The sequence below is a fragment of the Rhea americana genome, unplaced genomic scaffold, assembly GCF_003343005.1.
Source record: "Rhea americana isolate MKP2758 unplaced genomic scaffold, rheAme1 scaffold_472, whole genome shotgun sequence".
NCBI lineage: Eukaryota > Metazoa > Chordata > Aves > Rheiformes > Rheidae > Rhea > Rhea americana.
Genome location: NW_028186615.1, coordinates 209093 through 224831, shown reverse-complemented (window position 1 = coordinate 224831; position 15739 = coordinate 209093). Strand labels below are relative to the sequence as shown.

General features: G+C 52.7%; 1 protein-coding gene across 1 annotated transcript in view; it reads left to right on the top strand.

The window, feature by feature from the left end:
• The window catches only part of DCHS1 (dachsous cadherin-related 1), a 59967-nt gene that overhangs the window by 488 nt on the left and 43740 nt on the right, over positions 1-15739 (top strand). The window contains exon 2 of the mRNA XM_085316586.1: positions 4182-5992. Within this exon, the coding sequence (XP_085172712.1) occupies positions 4241-5992 (1752 nt within the window). The 5' untranslated portion in view covers positions 4182-4240. The remainder of the gene's footprint in view (positions 1-4181; positions 5993-15739) is intronic.

The following is a 15739-nucleotide window of genomic DNA, read 5'->3' as shown; positions in this document are numbered from 1 at the left end:
GGGGGGGGGGCGCGCCCGCGGCGGCGCAGCGCTACGGTCTCGCGGCCCGACTGGCCTCGCCCGCGGCGCGACGGCACCAGTGCCGGGGCTTGGACAGGGTAAGTGGGACGGCGTGGGCGCCGGACTCCCGCCGGGGGTGCTGCCGCCGGTGCAAAGTAACCGCCGAAGGAGCGGCGCTTGGCGGGGCTACAGAGGCAGCGGGCAGGGGCTGTGGGCCCAAGTGGAGCTCGATGGGGCTGGCAGGGGCTGGCAGTGCTCCGGCAGGGGCCGAGGCTGTGTGAGGCCCTGGGGAGGGCCCGGAGACAGAGCTGTGCACGGAGTGAGGGAGCACCAATGTCCAGGGGGCTCTGRCGTCTGCAGAGCCCTAAGAGAAAGGGAGTTCAGAGGGCTGGAGTTCTACAGCTGCTGAGGTGTCTGGACAGCCAGGAAGCTCTGAAGGATAGGGGGCCCTGAGGCCAGGGGGGTCCGATGGCCAGGGAGTCCCAACATTCTGCAGTCCTGAGGGACAGGGAGCTGTGACAGACAGGGAGCAGGGGCGGCCTCTGTGGTGGGCATCAAATGTGGCAGGGGTAGGCTCCAGACTGAGGTGCTTGTGGGCCAGGGCTGTGAGAATTGGATAATAAGTGAGGAACTTCTGTTAGTGCTTCTTTTGGGGGAGAAGTGTTTTCAGAGACAGGGCAGCTTGCAGGAAGCCCTGGTGTGGCACAGAAATGGGATGCACAGGGATGCAGTGGAGCTTGACCATGTCCTCATGAGGGGATGGCTGTTACTGCTTGGGACTGATGCTGGAGGGAAGTGAGGCTGTTTGGCTAGGCTGGGAGGGAACAAGAAGGGATGGGGTTGAGGTGCTGGTCCTGGAGAGTCAGAGGAGTGATGGTAGGAGGGCCAGGAGGCAGGGAGATGGTTGCAGGTCTTGGCAAAGTAGAGGTTGAAAGTGAATGATTCACTTAGGGCTGCACTGAAGTCACACTGGGCTGTGTCTGGCTCTGAGGGCGGATAATCTGAAACTCTTGGAAGAGAGGAAATGAAATCTCTGTGAATGTAGAAGAGATGTGCATTTTCCAGGACAGTGACTTGTGCTCAGCAAAGCTGAAATGGGCTTCTGCATCCTTCCTGACCTGAGCTAGAGTCTCAAAAACATCATTACATGAGTCATGGCCTCTCATATGAGGCTCTGGGTATGGCATCAGTGGCATCTGTAGCTTTGATGGAGCTTTTGTGCAGCAAGGACTCTGACATTTGGTTGTGGCATGCATGTGGATGCTGTCTTTCCAGCTTCTCCGCTGGGGCCACTGTGGGCCTACTTCCCCTTTCTCATGACTGACATGAGCTGGGAAGCAGGGAGGTGCTGTTGCCAGGCAGGGAGGCATGCAGTGGTCCTTCCATAATTCCTTATCAAATTTGCTAAATGTGGCTTCTCTCCTAACCAGAGACCTGGCTCTCCTGGAGCCCTGGCGTATTAGCCCTAGGCCAGGAGACATTTCTGTGTATGTCAGACCACTCCATTTTATCCACCTTTCCTATCAACCTCCTTGCTATGGCTCTGAACCCCAACCTCCTCTCTAGTCAGATTCTTGTGCTAACAATTTTCTGCAGAGGCTTCTGCTGCCATTTGTTACTAGGGAACTCAGTGCCCAGTGGTGGGAGGGCCAGAGGGAGCAGGGCAGTCTGGCTCACATTACACGGGCTGGGCCTGGACCAGCCAAGCCAGCCCCTAGCACTGAGCTATCTGCTAATTGGAAGCAGCTGTTCAGATTTGGTGACTCTGCATCCACTGAGGTCACTGCTGTCTTCCCTGCCGACTCAAGCTTGCAAAGCTCATAGGAACAGAGGACTGCTAGCACCATGGACGGCCTGGTGCAATCTGACAGTCAAGTCTCTTACCCATAAGGTAGCTGGACTCTGAACCTACTCACTTGCATCCAGGGAGGATGGAAAGTGAGAAGTTTATGCAGACTTATCAGCAGTGCCCTAGCCCAAAGGCCTATTATCTGTTTATCAGTTGTTCCAGTGGTCTCAGCTGTTATTATGCTCCACAGTTTCACTCAGCCAGCTTTTTTCCTTCTCCCAAGCAGCCCACAACTGAAGGCTTTACTTTACTGCCTTCAGTTTCCCCAAAAGCACACCACTTATCAAACAGGTTTTTTCCTCATATCCGTGCCCTGATCTGTGGCAGGCACTATGCAAGACCTTTCAGCTTCATGTTGTCACCTGAGCCATTGAGATTGCCACAAGAAGCCTTGTCCCTTTACTGTTTTTGGACCTCCTTTTCCTTTTGGTTGCACTCCTTTCCTTTGGTTTTGGTCTACCTGCCTTGCAAGGCTTAAAGCCCTCTGCATTTTACCTTCCTGTATCTGAGCAGGATCACAGTTAGGATGAGTTTCATCACGGAAACAAATTCGGACTCCATTTCCCCAGTACTGCATGCTCTGCATGCATGTATTACCACTTCAGATGTGGAAGTTGAACTAACCAACAGAGAGAGAGATGGACCTATCCAGGACCACTGAGCTAGTGCAAATCCCCAGCTAGCAGCCCACTGAGATATGAGTATCTTATTTTGACTTCTGATCCTGAGAGATAATGAATATTCAGGTGTGGTAGGTGTAGGAAAAGTGTTTGGATTTACTTGCCTTAGTCCTCAGGCACTGGGTGTGAACATATATTTCTAGTTCCTATAGCTCACTGAAGTAAATAAACATTTCTTACTTCTTTAGGATTGTTCTTCCTGTCACTAACCTGGGATTTCCACTGGCAAATGACCACCCTAAACAGCTGGGAAACAACCCAGAAATAATTGCTCTATGCTCCCTGGAAAGGGTTAATACTACTGTAGGGTTCTTTAGACCAAAGGTTACCATTTTTAGCCCCCAAACTAGGCAATGGAAGACACCTCCATCCCCCAAGACAGGGAGGTTCCTGCCGTCCCATGTCTGACATGAACGACTCCTGAGTGTGGTTATGGGACCAGCAGCAAATGCTTTCAAGAGAGTCCAAGTGTGAGCTCATGCTGCTGCCATCCCTGCAGACCACTAAGCCTCATTTACCGGGGGCTAAAAGCAGCACTGGGGCTGGTGTGCTTTGCAAACTCCTTGACTTGAAGTTACTCTGGCTACTCACAGAGAGGGTGAGCAGATCCCTGTGGGCTGGCAGCCTTTGAGCCCTGGGAGAGTGTCCAGCATGTCCAGTGGTGGTGTTGCTGCAGGGAGCTGCTCCTCCCTCCTTGTCCCTCCCCCACTGCTGCAGTGAAAAGAAGCTACGGCAGGGGGAAATGGAGTGAAGGAGCCAGAATGAGCAAGGAACAGTGAGAAGCAGACAAAGGAGGAGAGTGAGCAGTGGAGGGTGTGGGATGAGGAAGGAGCCAGAGCAGCTGGCAGTTCAGAGTGAGTTGCTGCATTCCTGCTGTACTGTCACCACCCTCCATGGTACCAGCTTGGGGCATCCACAGATCTCTGTGCCAGGCCAAACAATCAACCCTAGGAGGATGGGATTTTAGCCTGGGCATTCCCAGCTGTGGGTACATCCTTAGCAACAGAGCCATTATAATTTATGGGCCGCTGGATGGAATCCTGCTCTAGTTCTTTTGCCCCCTCCCAGGAACACCAGATTTGCACTTCATGTTTTTGGCAGCTAAAGCCCTGTGGTCCTGAAAGGCATCCTACTGGGGGGTTTCAGTGGGTGTCACTTGTTGGGCTCTCTTCCAGTTTGAGACTATTTTTTTTTCAGGGTGGAGAGGCACTGGGCTACTGCTTGTTCAAAGATCTCTGCAGTCTTGCAGACAGCCGGTCTCAGCCTTGCAGGAAGCATTCATCTATTAGAAGCATGGGAAGCCTCTGCTCTAGGGCAGCGGACTCCAGTGCTACCAGCAGTGGTTAAGATGTGAGAGCTGCTGGCTGAGAAGAACATTTGGCCTATGTGGGTAGGGTATCAGCCAGGAATCTCCACACACTGATTTAGGTGCACTCTGCTCATCCTTCTTTAGGTGTTGTCCCAGACTTTCCTTATGGGCACACCCTGCTCTAACTCACTTTCACCTTAGCTCCTTGTGAGAGATAGGTAATACAGTGCAATCACGCAGTGGGTACCTGGCAGACCTTCTGTTCCCATGTTTGTTTGTTTTTTTTTGTCCTTCCTTTGCTGTTCGCTTTTAACCATCATCCTTTGATATGCATTCCTTGCAGGATTAAAGAAAACACTGCAGAGAAGATTGAGCTACCCGCTATTCTGCAAGTCACTAGCAATGGAGCAGATGAAGGGATCAGCCATGCTTCTGCTGGAGCTGCTAATTCTCGGGGGCCTAAGAGCAGGGAAGGGCTCGGCTGTCCTGGGCACCTTGGATCTACAAATAGATGAGGAGCAGCCAGCTGGCACCATCATTGGGGACATCAGTGCTGGCCTGCCTCCTGGCACCACTGCCTACATGTATTTTATCTCAGCACAGGAGGGCAGCGGTGTTACCACTGACTTGGGGATAGATGAGAACACAGGTATCATCAAAACAGCCCGTGTCCTGGACCGAGAAACCCGAGATCGATACAGCTTCATTGCTGTTACCCCAGAGGGCATCACAGTAGAAGTGAACATCCAAGTTAATGACATCAATGACCATGCTCCAGCCTTTCCCAAGCGACACAGCACTTTCCAGATCCCAGAGCATACACCCATAGGCAGTAGGTTCCCCTTGGACCCAGCCTTTGATGCTGACAGTGGCCTGCTCAATACCCAAGGCTATGTGATTAAGGGAGAGAATGTGGGGCAGGCCTTCCGCCTGGAAACACGCCGAGGACCCAATGGGGTCCTGTATTTGGATCTAGTGGTCAACAACATCTTGGATCGGGAGAACTGTTCATCGTACTCCCTACTGCTGGAAGCCTATGATGGTGGCTCTCCTCCCCGGAGCACCCAGATGACATTGGATGTGTCTATCCAGGACATCAATGACAATGCCCCTACCTTCAACCAGAGCCGCTATCATACTCTCATCTCAGAGAATCTGAAGCCTGGCAGTAGCATCCTGCAGGTCTTTGCCTCTGATGCAGATGAAGGTGACAATGGGGATGTGGTTTATGAGATCAACCGGCGGCAGAGCGATCCTGACGAATATTTCACTATCGATTCCCGAACCGGAGTCATCAAGCTCAACAAGGGTCTGGACTATGAAGTAAGGAAGGTGCATGAGCTGGTGGTGCAGGCGCGGGATAAGGCTGTCCATCCTGAGGTTACTACAGCCTTTGTCACCATTCATGTGCGTGACTACAATGACAACCAGCCCACCATGACCATCATCTTCCTGAGCGAAGATGGCTCCCCTCAGATCTCTGAGGGAGCCCAACCAGGCCAGTATGTGGCACGCATCTCTGTTTCAGACCCAGACTATGGTGAGTACTCCAATGTCAATGTCACCCTGGAGGGAGGGGATGGCAAGTTTGCCCTCACTACCAAGGACAACATCATTTACCTGATCTGTGTGGACCAACTTCTGGATCGGGAAGAAAGAGACTCCTATGATTTGCGGGTGACAGCCACTGACTCAGGAACACCCCCACTCCGGGCAGAATCAGCCTTTGTCCTGCAAGTGATGGATATCAATGACAATCCTCCACTCTTTGACCAGCAGGAATACAAACAGAGCATCCCCGAGGTTGTGTACCCGGGCAGCTTTGTCCTGCAAGTGACAGCTCGTGACAAGGACCAGGGTCCCAATGGGGAAGTGCATTACAGTATTGTGCATGGCAGTGACACCCACTCCAGCTGGTTTGCCATTGACCCAGTCACAGGTATCATTACCACTGCTGCCCCACTGGATTATGAGAAGGATCCTCAGCCCCAGCTGACAGTGCTGGCCATGGATAGGGGAACCCCTGCCCTCTCTTCTACTGCTGTGGTGCGTGTGGCACTGCAGGATGTCAATGATAATGAGCCGGTGTTCAAGAGTAACTTCTACAATGTGTCCCTGAAGGAGAACACCCCTGTTGGGACATGCTTCTTACAGGTGGGTACAACTGCCAGATGAGCTGAGGGAGGGCTATAATGTGGGATGCTTGGGGCAGAGAAGCTGCCACTGAAGGACATGTTTGAGGTGCGTTTGCCAGGGCTTAGCTGGGCAATTATTGCAACAGGAATGCCAGAATAGAGCTCTACCTGCTCAGTGCAAGTGGGAAATGGGGCAGAGCACCGTTGCCCATTTTTTGCATGTGAGCACTGGGTGATATCACTGATACTACAGACGCAACTCAAGGATGTCCTTTGTGCCAAGCAATGTGTTGACCTCAGCTGAGATAGAGGCCCACTGTGCCAGGCATTGCTCACACAAATGTGGAGCTGCCTTGCAGGCCAGGATACTAGAAATGGGACTCAAGTAAAAGAGTCGATCTCTAGAGAGCCACTGCCAGCCAGGCTGCTAACTTCTCCTCCTCCCTGTGAGATCATTAGCTTAAATTCATCAGTCTTTGTAAGACTGGTTATGAATATTAGTATTAATTATGCATGGTTGGTATTGTTATATTACCTTGGCAACAGCAGTTTTGTGATACTATGTGCTGCACCAGTCTTCTCATAGTGAGAGAATAGGTGAGGCCCAGAGAAGTGCTGCCCCTCTGGCAGGCCCTGTGGACCTCCAACTGTGCCTGCAATGCCACATGTGGTGTACTTTATGTACGCTGCGTTTGCTGTTGCTTGGCCATAGCATAAATCCTGGAGCCTTGGTTGCTACAGATAGGTGCTGCAGTCTGTCCAAGCCACACTGAGGGTATGTGGCACATGGAGCTGGTAGCAGGACAGTGGTGTGGAAGCAGAGCAGGACACTACCAGCCAAGGCAGTATCCAGCACATTGACCAGGGCAAGCACCTGTGAAGTTAGGACAATTCCTTGCTGGAACTGTGGGCCCTGGGCTGGTCATCTGGGGAAGTGGGGGGCTGTGAGGCCAGGTGATGAATGGTGGCCATGGTGGCAGGAGGAGGCAGTGGGGAAACAGGAGCTGTGGGGCCTGTGAGATGAGGCAGGAGCTCCTGCCCTGTGGGCCCAGCAGCCAGTCAAGGGAAGAGACCTCGAAATGGACTGGGAGAAGGAGGTGGAGGTGAGGAGAAGAGTTGATCGACCAGGGTGCTGCCAGGGGCATTGTCATGGGTGTGGAGCAGTGAGGTGGAGAGTGTGGAGAAGGGCGGGTATGGGGTGGGTGAGTATGAAGGGATAGGGGTGTGGGGTGGGTGAATGCAGGGGATGGGGCTGTAGGGTGTGGAGCAAAAGGCAAGTACCCAATGGGAAAGGGGTGTGAAGCAGGGGCGAGTTTTGGATGGGGCAGCTATGTGATGGGGTGGGGTGGGTCAGGGTGAGAGTTGAGGAGGAAGATTTGGGTGGGGGAAGGGCACATCTGCACAAAGCAACACCTTCGCTCTCCCAGATGGATGGGAATGGGTTTTGGTACAAGGGATAGAATTGGGGCTTGGGACAGAGATAGGAAAGGGGTGAGAGAGGGGCATGGCATCAGGGGCAGAGACAGGGCAGGGACAAGGATGGAGTGGAAGAGCCCCAAGTGTGCCCCAAGTGAGCACAAGGCCCAGGCATTCATGGGGACGTCTTGGCTGCAGAGCCCCCGAAAGGGAGGCCTCTCTCATTCTCCATGCCTTCCTGTTTGGTACCGTTTACTGTGTGGGGAGGCGTTCTGGAAATGCAATCGGAGATGGCGGCTCAGCTCCTGGCTGCAGAGCGGTGGGGATAAACGGGAATGAGCACAGGGACCTGCGAAGGGGCCGGGGCACCAAGGGGGCTGTGGGGATGGTGCAGAGAGGCCGGGCCAGCACATGGCTGTGTGGCCACATTGAGGGCCGGTACAGTGCAGGAGGCCAGCCCTGACTCCGCACTGTGCAGGGGGAGGTGCTGGCCGAGTGGCCCACAGCGGTTGAAGGTTTGGCCAGATTTAGAAGGTCTTGGCTCAGTTCTTGTGTTTCGTTTGGAAACGGCATGTCTGGGCTGAGCGCAGGTAACTCCCGCGTGGCCTCGGCACAAAGCAAACAGCTCACACATCTGCTGCTGCTTCCTCTGAGCTGGGAAACGTGAGAGGATGGGAAAGGAGGCTGGCCAGGCTGCCGGCTCAGCACTGGGCTGTGGCCGGAGCAAGCCAGGCTGGGGAGCTGGGTAGAGCTGGGGCAGGGCAGCACAGAGCTCACAGAGCTGTGCTGCACAGGCTGGCCACCTCTCAGGACCTCTGGCTGCGGTGTCCCTCTTGCCTCGAATGAGGGCTTAGGAGATGCTTGGGCCCATGGTGGCCACCAGCCTGCACAATGTCCCGAGTGTTCACCTGTGTTGGATGTGCTGCCCCCCATGCCCCACTGTGTGTGCACTTATGCCTGTCTGACCCAGCCTGTCTGTGGCTTCCAGGCATCAGAACCCATCCTGCCTTGGGATGTCAAGCACCAGGTTCAGTCTAGCCCCACATATTGCTCGCAAGAGCCCAGGCCATGGGCTGTACCACCAGCATCATATGCAGGAACAGGGCAGCCTCCAAGATCACAGAATGGATTTGATTCTTCATCATACTGCCGTTTTTCTAAGCAACAAACCTTGAGAGGACCAGGTCTGTTTTCAGATAACAACATCTGCTATCTATGGGCAGGACAGAAAGATGGGGAAATAAGGAGCTTATGTGAATGATCGGGGAGACTTGAAGCACAGCTGCATGTCTCCTGCTCCTCCCTGTACCCTCTGCCAGGTCGGTCTTTGTGTTCAGTGTATGAACAGAGCTGAACAGAGAAGATTGCTGGCCAAAGCTCCTGAGCACTATAAGAAAAAAAATCTCATAACATCTTCTTTACTTATTACTTGTGTTTATCATGGGCCAGGACCCACAGCAGCAGACCCTGTACAAGCATAAAGCAGCGAAAATGGTGAACTCACAGTTCAAGCCTGAGATAAGAGTAGAGAAGGAGTGGAATGAGTCAGTGGACATTGCACCAGCAGAATGCAGAGCAAGAGATAGTCATTAGCTGGTTATTTCTCTCACTCTTTGTTTCTCTTTGTGGCCATGGGTTGATGATGTAGAAGCTTGAGGGCTCCTTGTACCACATTCAAATGCTATGGTTGTATGGTGTGAAGCACAGTTCTGGTATAAATTCACTCTGCTGGCTCAGATTTGTTTTAAACATTATATTGGATTGATTTTGTACCAGCAAACTGTGTGCATGGTCAGATACTGTCTTTCTGGGCTTTTCTAACTTTTCAAAATAAATTGAGTATTTTCTGGCCTCTGGCAGCCAGCAGAAAGCACAGAGCTGTGTAAACTCCATGTTGTGAGAACTAGCAGATTTTACAGAAATGTGAATGTGATGAGATGGTGGGTTATTGATTCTTGCATAGATCCAATATTAATGATCTTGGAGCCAGGGTTTATATATCTGCATTACACCTGTACACATAAATGTAATTTCTGTGGAAGAAAAACATCAGAAATCAAAAACTGACCAGGAACATGCCAAATGTATATTCTTATCTTGCAGTTTTGAGGGCAAGTCTCATGAGTTTTGAAGTTTGAGTACTGATCTGTGATTCTGTGGGGCTGACTGTGCTGCATGCATCTTACCTGGGCAGCCTCTTGGGCAGTGCACTGGATAGGAAGGCTTGCCTGCAGTGCTCTAGAAAAGACCAGGCCATGTATACTGTAGCACCGAAAGTGAGTCATGAGGGGATAATCCTGATGCATGGATGATGATACTGGAGAGGACACCTGTGAGAGGACATGGGAGTAGATGTGCATGAGGACTGGAACAGCAAGAGGAATAATAATGCTTACTGACTTTGCAGCTGAAGAGAGTAGCTGGAGATGGAGAGGACATTGCTATGTACATTTGTTTTCTTGGGACAAAGGATTTAGCATTAACCTATTTTCATACCTTTGTACGACATAAAACAGGCCTCCCCCTCCTCAGAAATGAGAGAAAAGCTTCCCAAGACAGGATGAGGAGATGCCTCTGAGCTTGCTGGAAGGGAGGGAGTGCATCATGCTTCATGGAGGGCAGGCTGTAATGCGGGGGCGTGTGGGTGTACGTGGGGAACGGGGACATGGGGGAGATGCTGGTACAGGGGGAGATTGTGGGGGAGGTGAGTGCTGTTGTTACCGCCAGAAGAGCTGCATTTGTTCCAAATTCCTGTGAAAGTTATTTCCTCGCGCTGCCAGCAGCCTCCTCCTGGGCTTGGCACAGCAGCCAGCGCCATGATTAATTCAAGTAGCATTTCCCCTGGAGCTGCAGCAGCTTTTCCACTGCAGTTGAGAGGCCCCAGCCCCTCACGCTCCTCTCCCCCCATGCTCTGCTCCTCCCCCAGCCCCAGCCACCTCGCAGGCTCCCTCCTTCCTCTGTGCTGAGCCTCAGCCCCTTCACAGCTGCCCCTCTTCCCTCGCTTCTCCTTAGTGCCCAGGCCCTGATAACACCCTTCATCTCCCAAAGCCTTGCTCACACCCTCACTCCTCCCCCGCCCCCCACCTCACATGTGTGCCCTGCCTCCCAAAGTTCCAGTCTCTGGCCCCTCTCCTCCCCAAGCCTCAGCCTGCCAGCAGCTTCCCCCCTCCCCTTCCCTCGGGCTCTGTTCCCTCTTCTCTCTCCAGACCCCTTGGCCCCTGCTGGCTGCTGTCCTCTGCCCCAAGGGACCCTTGCCATTTTGCCCCCAGGACAGCTCTTACTGTCAGTGCTGTGCCTTACCTGGCCCTGAAAGCACTCTGGCAAGGGAACTCTGCTCCAGAGGGTTCCCCTGGCCCCTGCTGCCCCGAGCCCCCCAGCCTCAGCTGCACACCTCTCCCTGCTGCATCTTGTCCAACTGTGCAGACCCACTCTGCAAGTGCCTGAGCTGTGCATGGCTGAAGTCCAGCCCAGCACCCTGGCTCAAGTCTCTGCTGGCTTCAGTGCCCACTGCAAACCATGGCTAGGCTCTGTCACTCCCTACCCTACACCACTGCTTTCTCGCTCCAGACTCCTGAGCACTCTTGCACTGCAGAGGCCTGGCCTCCTCACCTTGCTCAGCTCAAAACTCCTCCATGCCCTGCTGGTGCTCCTGGTACCCTCTAGCTCCCCGTTGAAGCTTCCATTTCACCTCCTTGCTGCTCCACCAGGAAAATCAAGCAGGTGCTGGTGTGTGTCTTGCTCCTTGCCTTTCTGTGCCTCACTCTGTCCCTCCCTCAGGAGTACCAGGGCTTCCAGGTGGGTGGCAGGGTGGTGCTTGCCCAAGGTTCCTGCAGTGGCTGCCCACCCTCCTCCAGGACCACAGCCTCGCCCTTCACAATCCTAACTCCCTGCCAATGTCTATGTTTAGACTGCTTCCTCCTCAAACCTAAGGGCTTTGCCCCATCCCAGAGCAGTACTGGAGGCCCCAGGTTGCCTTTGTTCTCGGCACCTCGGTGTGTGTGGACGTAACACCCTGGGCCAGTCCGTGTCCAGGCTGCAAGCCCCTGCCCGTGCCCCACRGCTGCTGGGGCTGCGGGGAGCCAGTGCTGCTCATAGCTGTGCAGATGGCTCCTCCAGAGCAGCACTCCCAGCTTCCTCAGGGCTTGACCCTTGTGTCAGCCACGCGTGCGGGACAGTCTCCGGGGCTGAATGCTGACCCCACATGCTCCCACGAGGCCTGAGCAGGCTGCAGGCTGAGGCACAGCCCAGGAGCCAGAGACTGCTCCTGAAATAGCAGCTGTGGCCGCTCCCTGGCTGCTTTTAGCTGGCCAGCAGCTTTGCCAGGGCTATGGAGGGCAGGACGCCTGGCATACACTCAGGCAGAGGGAGCCATGCGTGGGATCGTTGACCACACTGGCGCCAGCCTCCTCTCCTCTCCCACCAAGAGCCGTCACTCTGAGGAGCGGGAGCCCAGAGCCAGATGTTTGCCAAAGCCACAGTGTAACATGTGTGTAGCAGAGATCCAGCCAGGGCAGGGCTCCAGATGAGCTTGCTGCCTGTTGACTGCTTTTGCTGGAGATGGGAAGGATAGCTAGGGAATGGAACCTCGAACTGCTGAGAAGCACTGCAGTCCTTTCCAACGTCATGGACTGTGTAGGGGAAATGCATGGGCTAGTAACAGGGCTGAGAAGGTAATGTTTGAAGGGCTCTGGTGTAGCCCTCCTGTTGGGTCTGTGAAAAGAGGTCTTGCGGCTGTGGGGCTGTGTTTCTCTGTCCTTCTGCTCTGGGAGAATGTAGGAGCCTTGGAGCGCTTCTCTCCTTCCTTCTGCCCTGCCAGGGCTAGGAGCAGGGGGCAAAATGACAAGGTCTTGATGCCTATTTTTGTCCTCCCACTTCTTCCTGTAGTGGGGAGGGGCACACCTGCCCAGCGCTTGCCCTTCTTCTTTCACAGCAGTCAGGGCTCCCTGGGATTTTTACTGTGCCTTCTTTCTCCCTAACCCCAAGACACTTCTCTTCTTTGCCATTTACTTCTGCTATACTTTGGCCACAGCAGTCCCGTGAGGTTGCCCTAGCTGCAGAGGTGCACAAAGAAGGTCTCCTGCCAAACCTCTGTGCTGTGGGGAGGAAGGGGCAGACAGCAGACACTGCTGTGCAATGGTGACAGAGCTGCATACAGGGCTGGACATGCAGAGTGGCTCTCCCAGAAGAACTGGAGCTGAAGGGGCAGGCTCAGACGGGCTTTTGGCTGGAGGTCATTGTCAGTTTCAGCATCAGCCAACATAAGCCTGAATGTGTTTGTGAGTGTGCTGCAGCCTCTGTGAGCTTCATGTCACTGTGCATATACTGGACAGGGAGTATAGTACATACTCTGGTTGTCCTGCCTCCCAATCTGATGCTGGGGCTGTTGGTGAGGAGTCCTTTCTGCCTCTCCAGGAGCAAAACACCTTTCCTTTTGCCAGCTCTTAGGCCTCAGATGCTGCCCATTGGGCCCAGAGGGATTCAGCAGCTGAGTCACTGTGGAATACTGACTATGAAAGTCATTTACATAGTGGAAACTGTGAGGAGGGGAAAACCTTGACTTTGGCCAGAGCATATGGGGTCAATTGCAATGTTCTGTGCAAAGAACAATAGCACCATGACTGAGACATCTTTGGGGATGGAGCAGGATGGTCTAATGGTTACCCTGTTCCCTAAATCTTGGGAGACCTGCTTCAGTTCCTTGGTAGTGCAACCTTTTCCCTCTTGGTGCCCCTGTGCCTGCCTGGATAATAGTCCTTGGTCACAGGCTGGAGAGCATGGCAAGATCATACTGATGTCTCACAATGCATTGTAGTCCTTCCTGGGCCTGTCTAGGGCTTTGTTCCGGCACTGGGTGCTCCAGAGAGTGTTCCCTGCTGAAATACCAGCTCTAGTGACTGACTCCTTCACTGGGAAGATGCAGGCAGATCTCCTCCCAAGGGAGCCAAGTCTGATCTGAGAAGAAGGCTGTCTGAGATGGAAATTCCAGGGATGCACTTTGCCTGTTCTCCTGTCCATTTACTCTTCCCCCAAGACCCTATGTATTGCCCCTGTTATTCTCTGTGCATTTTGTTGCGTGCAGCAGCATCCTAGCAGCAGGGCTAATTTGTAAGGGAGCACAAGCCAAGGGTTGAACATGGGTGAGCCTATGCTCTCTGTGACCAGGGTTCAGCCCCACTGCATGCAGGTGGGGCTCGAGGACAGTGACTGACTCCATCAACAGCCCCAGACAGGATGAGGGAATGAATCAGGTCCAGGATTCATCCAGGGAGTCCATTCAGGGACAGCAGGAGATGACACCAGAGATGAGGTTACAGAGTAGGTCCAAGGTCCATCCAACAGACAGGACTGTAGACAAGCTACCTGCAATGTAGGTCCAAGGTCCATCTGAACAAGCCAGTCAGCAAGCCAGGACAGCAGGGAACAGGGCTGGACCAGGCACACCTGCAGTGTAACACAGGCAAGGACTGAAGGTCAAGGCATGGGCTGAAATGTAGCTCCTGGACCCATGGGCAGTTGGTGTAGTTGGAGGCCTGCAGGCTCTAAGCCACAGTTAATTGACAATGAGTTTACCCCCTGTAGGGATTGGTGCTAGTAAGAGATACTTATGTTGCTATATAAAAGAGGATCAGGGTGTGAATTTGAAAATTGGGCCCTTGGTTATCTATGCTGCTCCACTTCTAGCTCCTGTCTTGGCTCTGACTGGCTTCAGAAGGGCCAGCCCACAGCAGTGYCAATACAGCCATTCAAGGCCTCTTGGCCACAGGGCCAGGGAACAGTCCTTGACTGGATTTATTCAGTAGTAGACACAACTGTAGTGTTCTTAGTTCATTCCTGAGGAGTGCAGTTTGCGGAATGTGAAGCTGGAATTCCATGTTCTGAGACAGCTTGTGATACTTTATATAGGTCCTGAAGAGGATGGTCCCAGTGTGAGCTTTGGGCACACATCACCTTTGCTTCTGGCTCCTGCAGAAAAGGTGATATTAGGGAGGGACCTGGTACCACTGGCATCATTGGTATAGGGACACGAACCTTAGCATCAAAGTTGGCATCAGCAGAATTTTCCTCGATGAAGACAGAAGCAGATAGTCCCTCAGTATGTTCTTATTGTTTAGCAGAGATCATGTATGGTTTTCCAGACATGTTGCTAGAGTAGGCTACAGATATGGCACCAAGACATTTTGCCCAGACATGTCCTTGAAAGCAAGTTCCCCCTCCCATCCCTTGACTGTCAGTCAGTGCTCTTGAGACACTGCAAATGGTGGAAGTTTCTGTGTGAATATCTCCATCTTGACTAGAACAGTGTCTCAGACAGCCCACATACCCTTTTCTCTCCATTATGGCCTATAGGTGACCCAGGATGTTTGATTCAGAAGCAGATAATTGCACTGTGGTCACAGCAGTGTGGTTGTCTAAAGCTGGATATGGTGAATTTCCTCCCATGTATCTGAGTATTTCTTTCCAAAGACCAAATCCTAAGTCCCTCTGTGGACCATTTTCTTTTAGGACTTCAGAGCTCCCATGTGCTTCTGCACTGCTCCTCAGATTGGATGACTAGTGCCCATGATAGAATGGGGTGAAGCTTCAATTTCAGGGTTGAATCCCTCCTGGATGTCAGGACTATTTCTGCTGCTCAGGAARCTAAGCTTCCTACTTGGCCAGCCCAAACTCTGGTGCAAATGTGCAAGCTGGACAGAGTATAGTCTCCCATTAGTGTTACTCACTGTCATTGCATGGCCACATACAATGCTTTGAAGGCAGTTAGTGCTGCCAATCCAGAAATGATTTGAAACTGAGGGTTTAGAAATAATGAGATTGTTTTTTAAAGATAGGAAGTTCTCCTTCAGGAAGAGTCACACTTGAAATGTAAAAGATGCTCCACATGGGCATCCAAGCATGGAGCATCCCCTCAGACTGCACAGGCTGGACTCTATCTTCCTTAACGTTCACTTTATTGTAGCACTTGCATCTTGTCCCTCAACATAGTTCACCAGTTTCATCATGTCTGGCACAGGAATGTCACGGTACTTTTCTCCGTGCATGCCCTGTATGGAACTGTGATGTTGGCCTAGGGCTCAGTGCTATTTGTCACAGGAACTACATCAACATGGACCATTGGTGAGCTCCTCAGCCATCCTGGCTGAATGGCCTTAGAGCCTTCCAGCTGGAAATCAGAGTATGGTCTGGAGCATCACAAACTGATTTTATTTTCAGGCTGCATATTCCCTCAGAAGGAGGAAACTTCTCCAGAGCTGTGATCATCTACACAAATAGGACTGTGCCTTCAAGCTTTCTGACCTTTTGTTGTGCAGTCTATTTTATCTCAGGCTCAAACTCTTTCTCCCCCCCACCC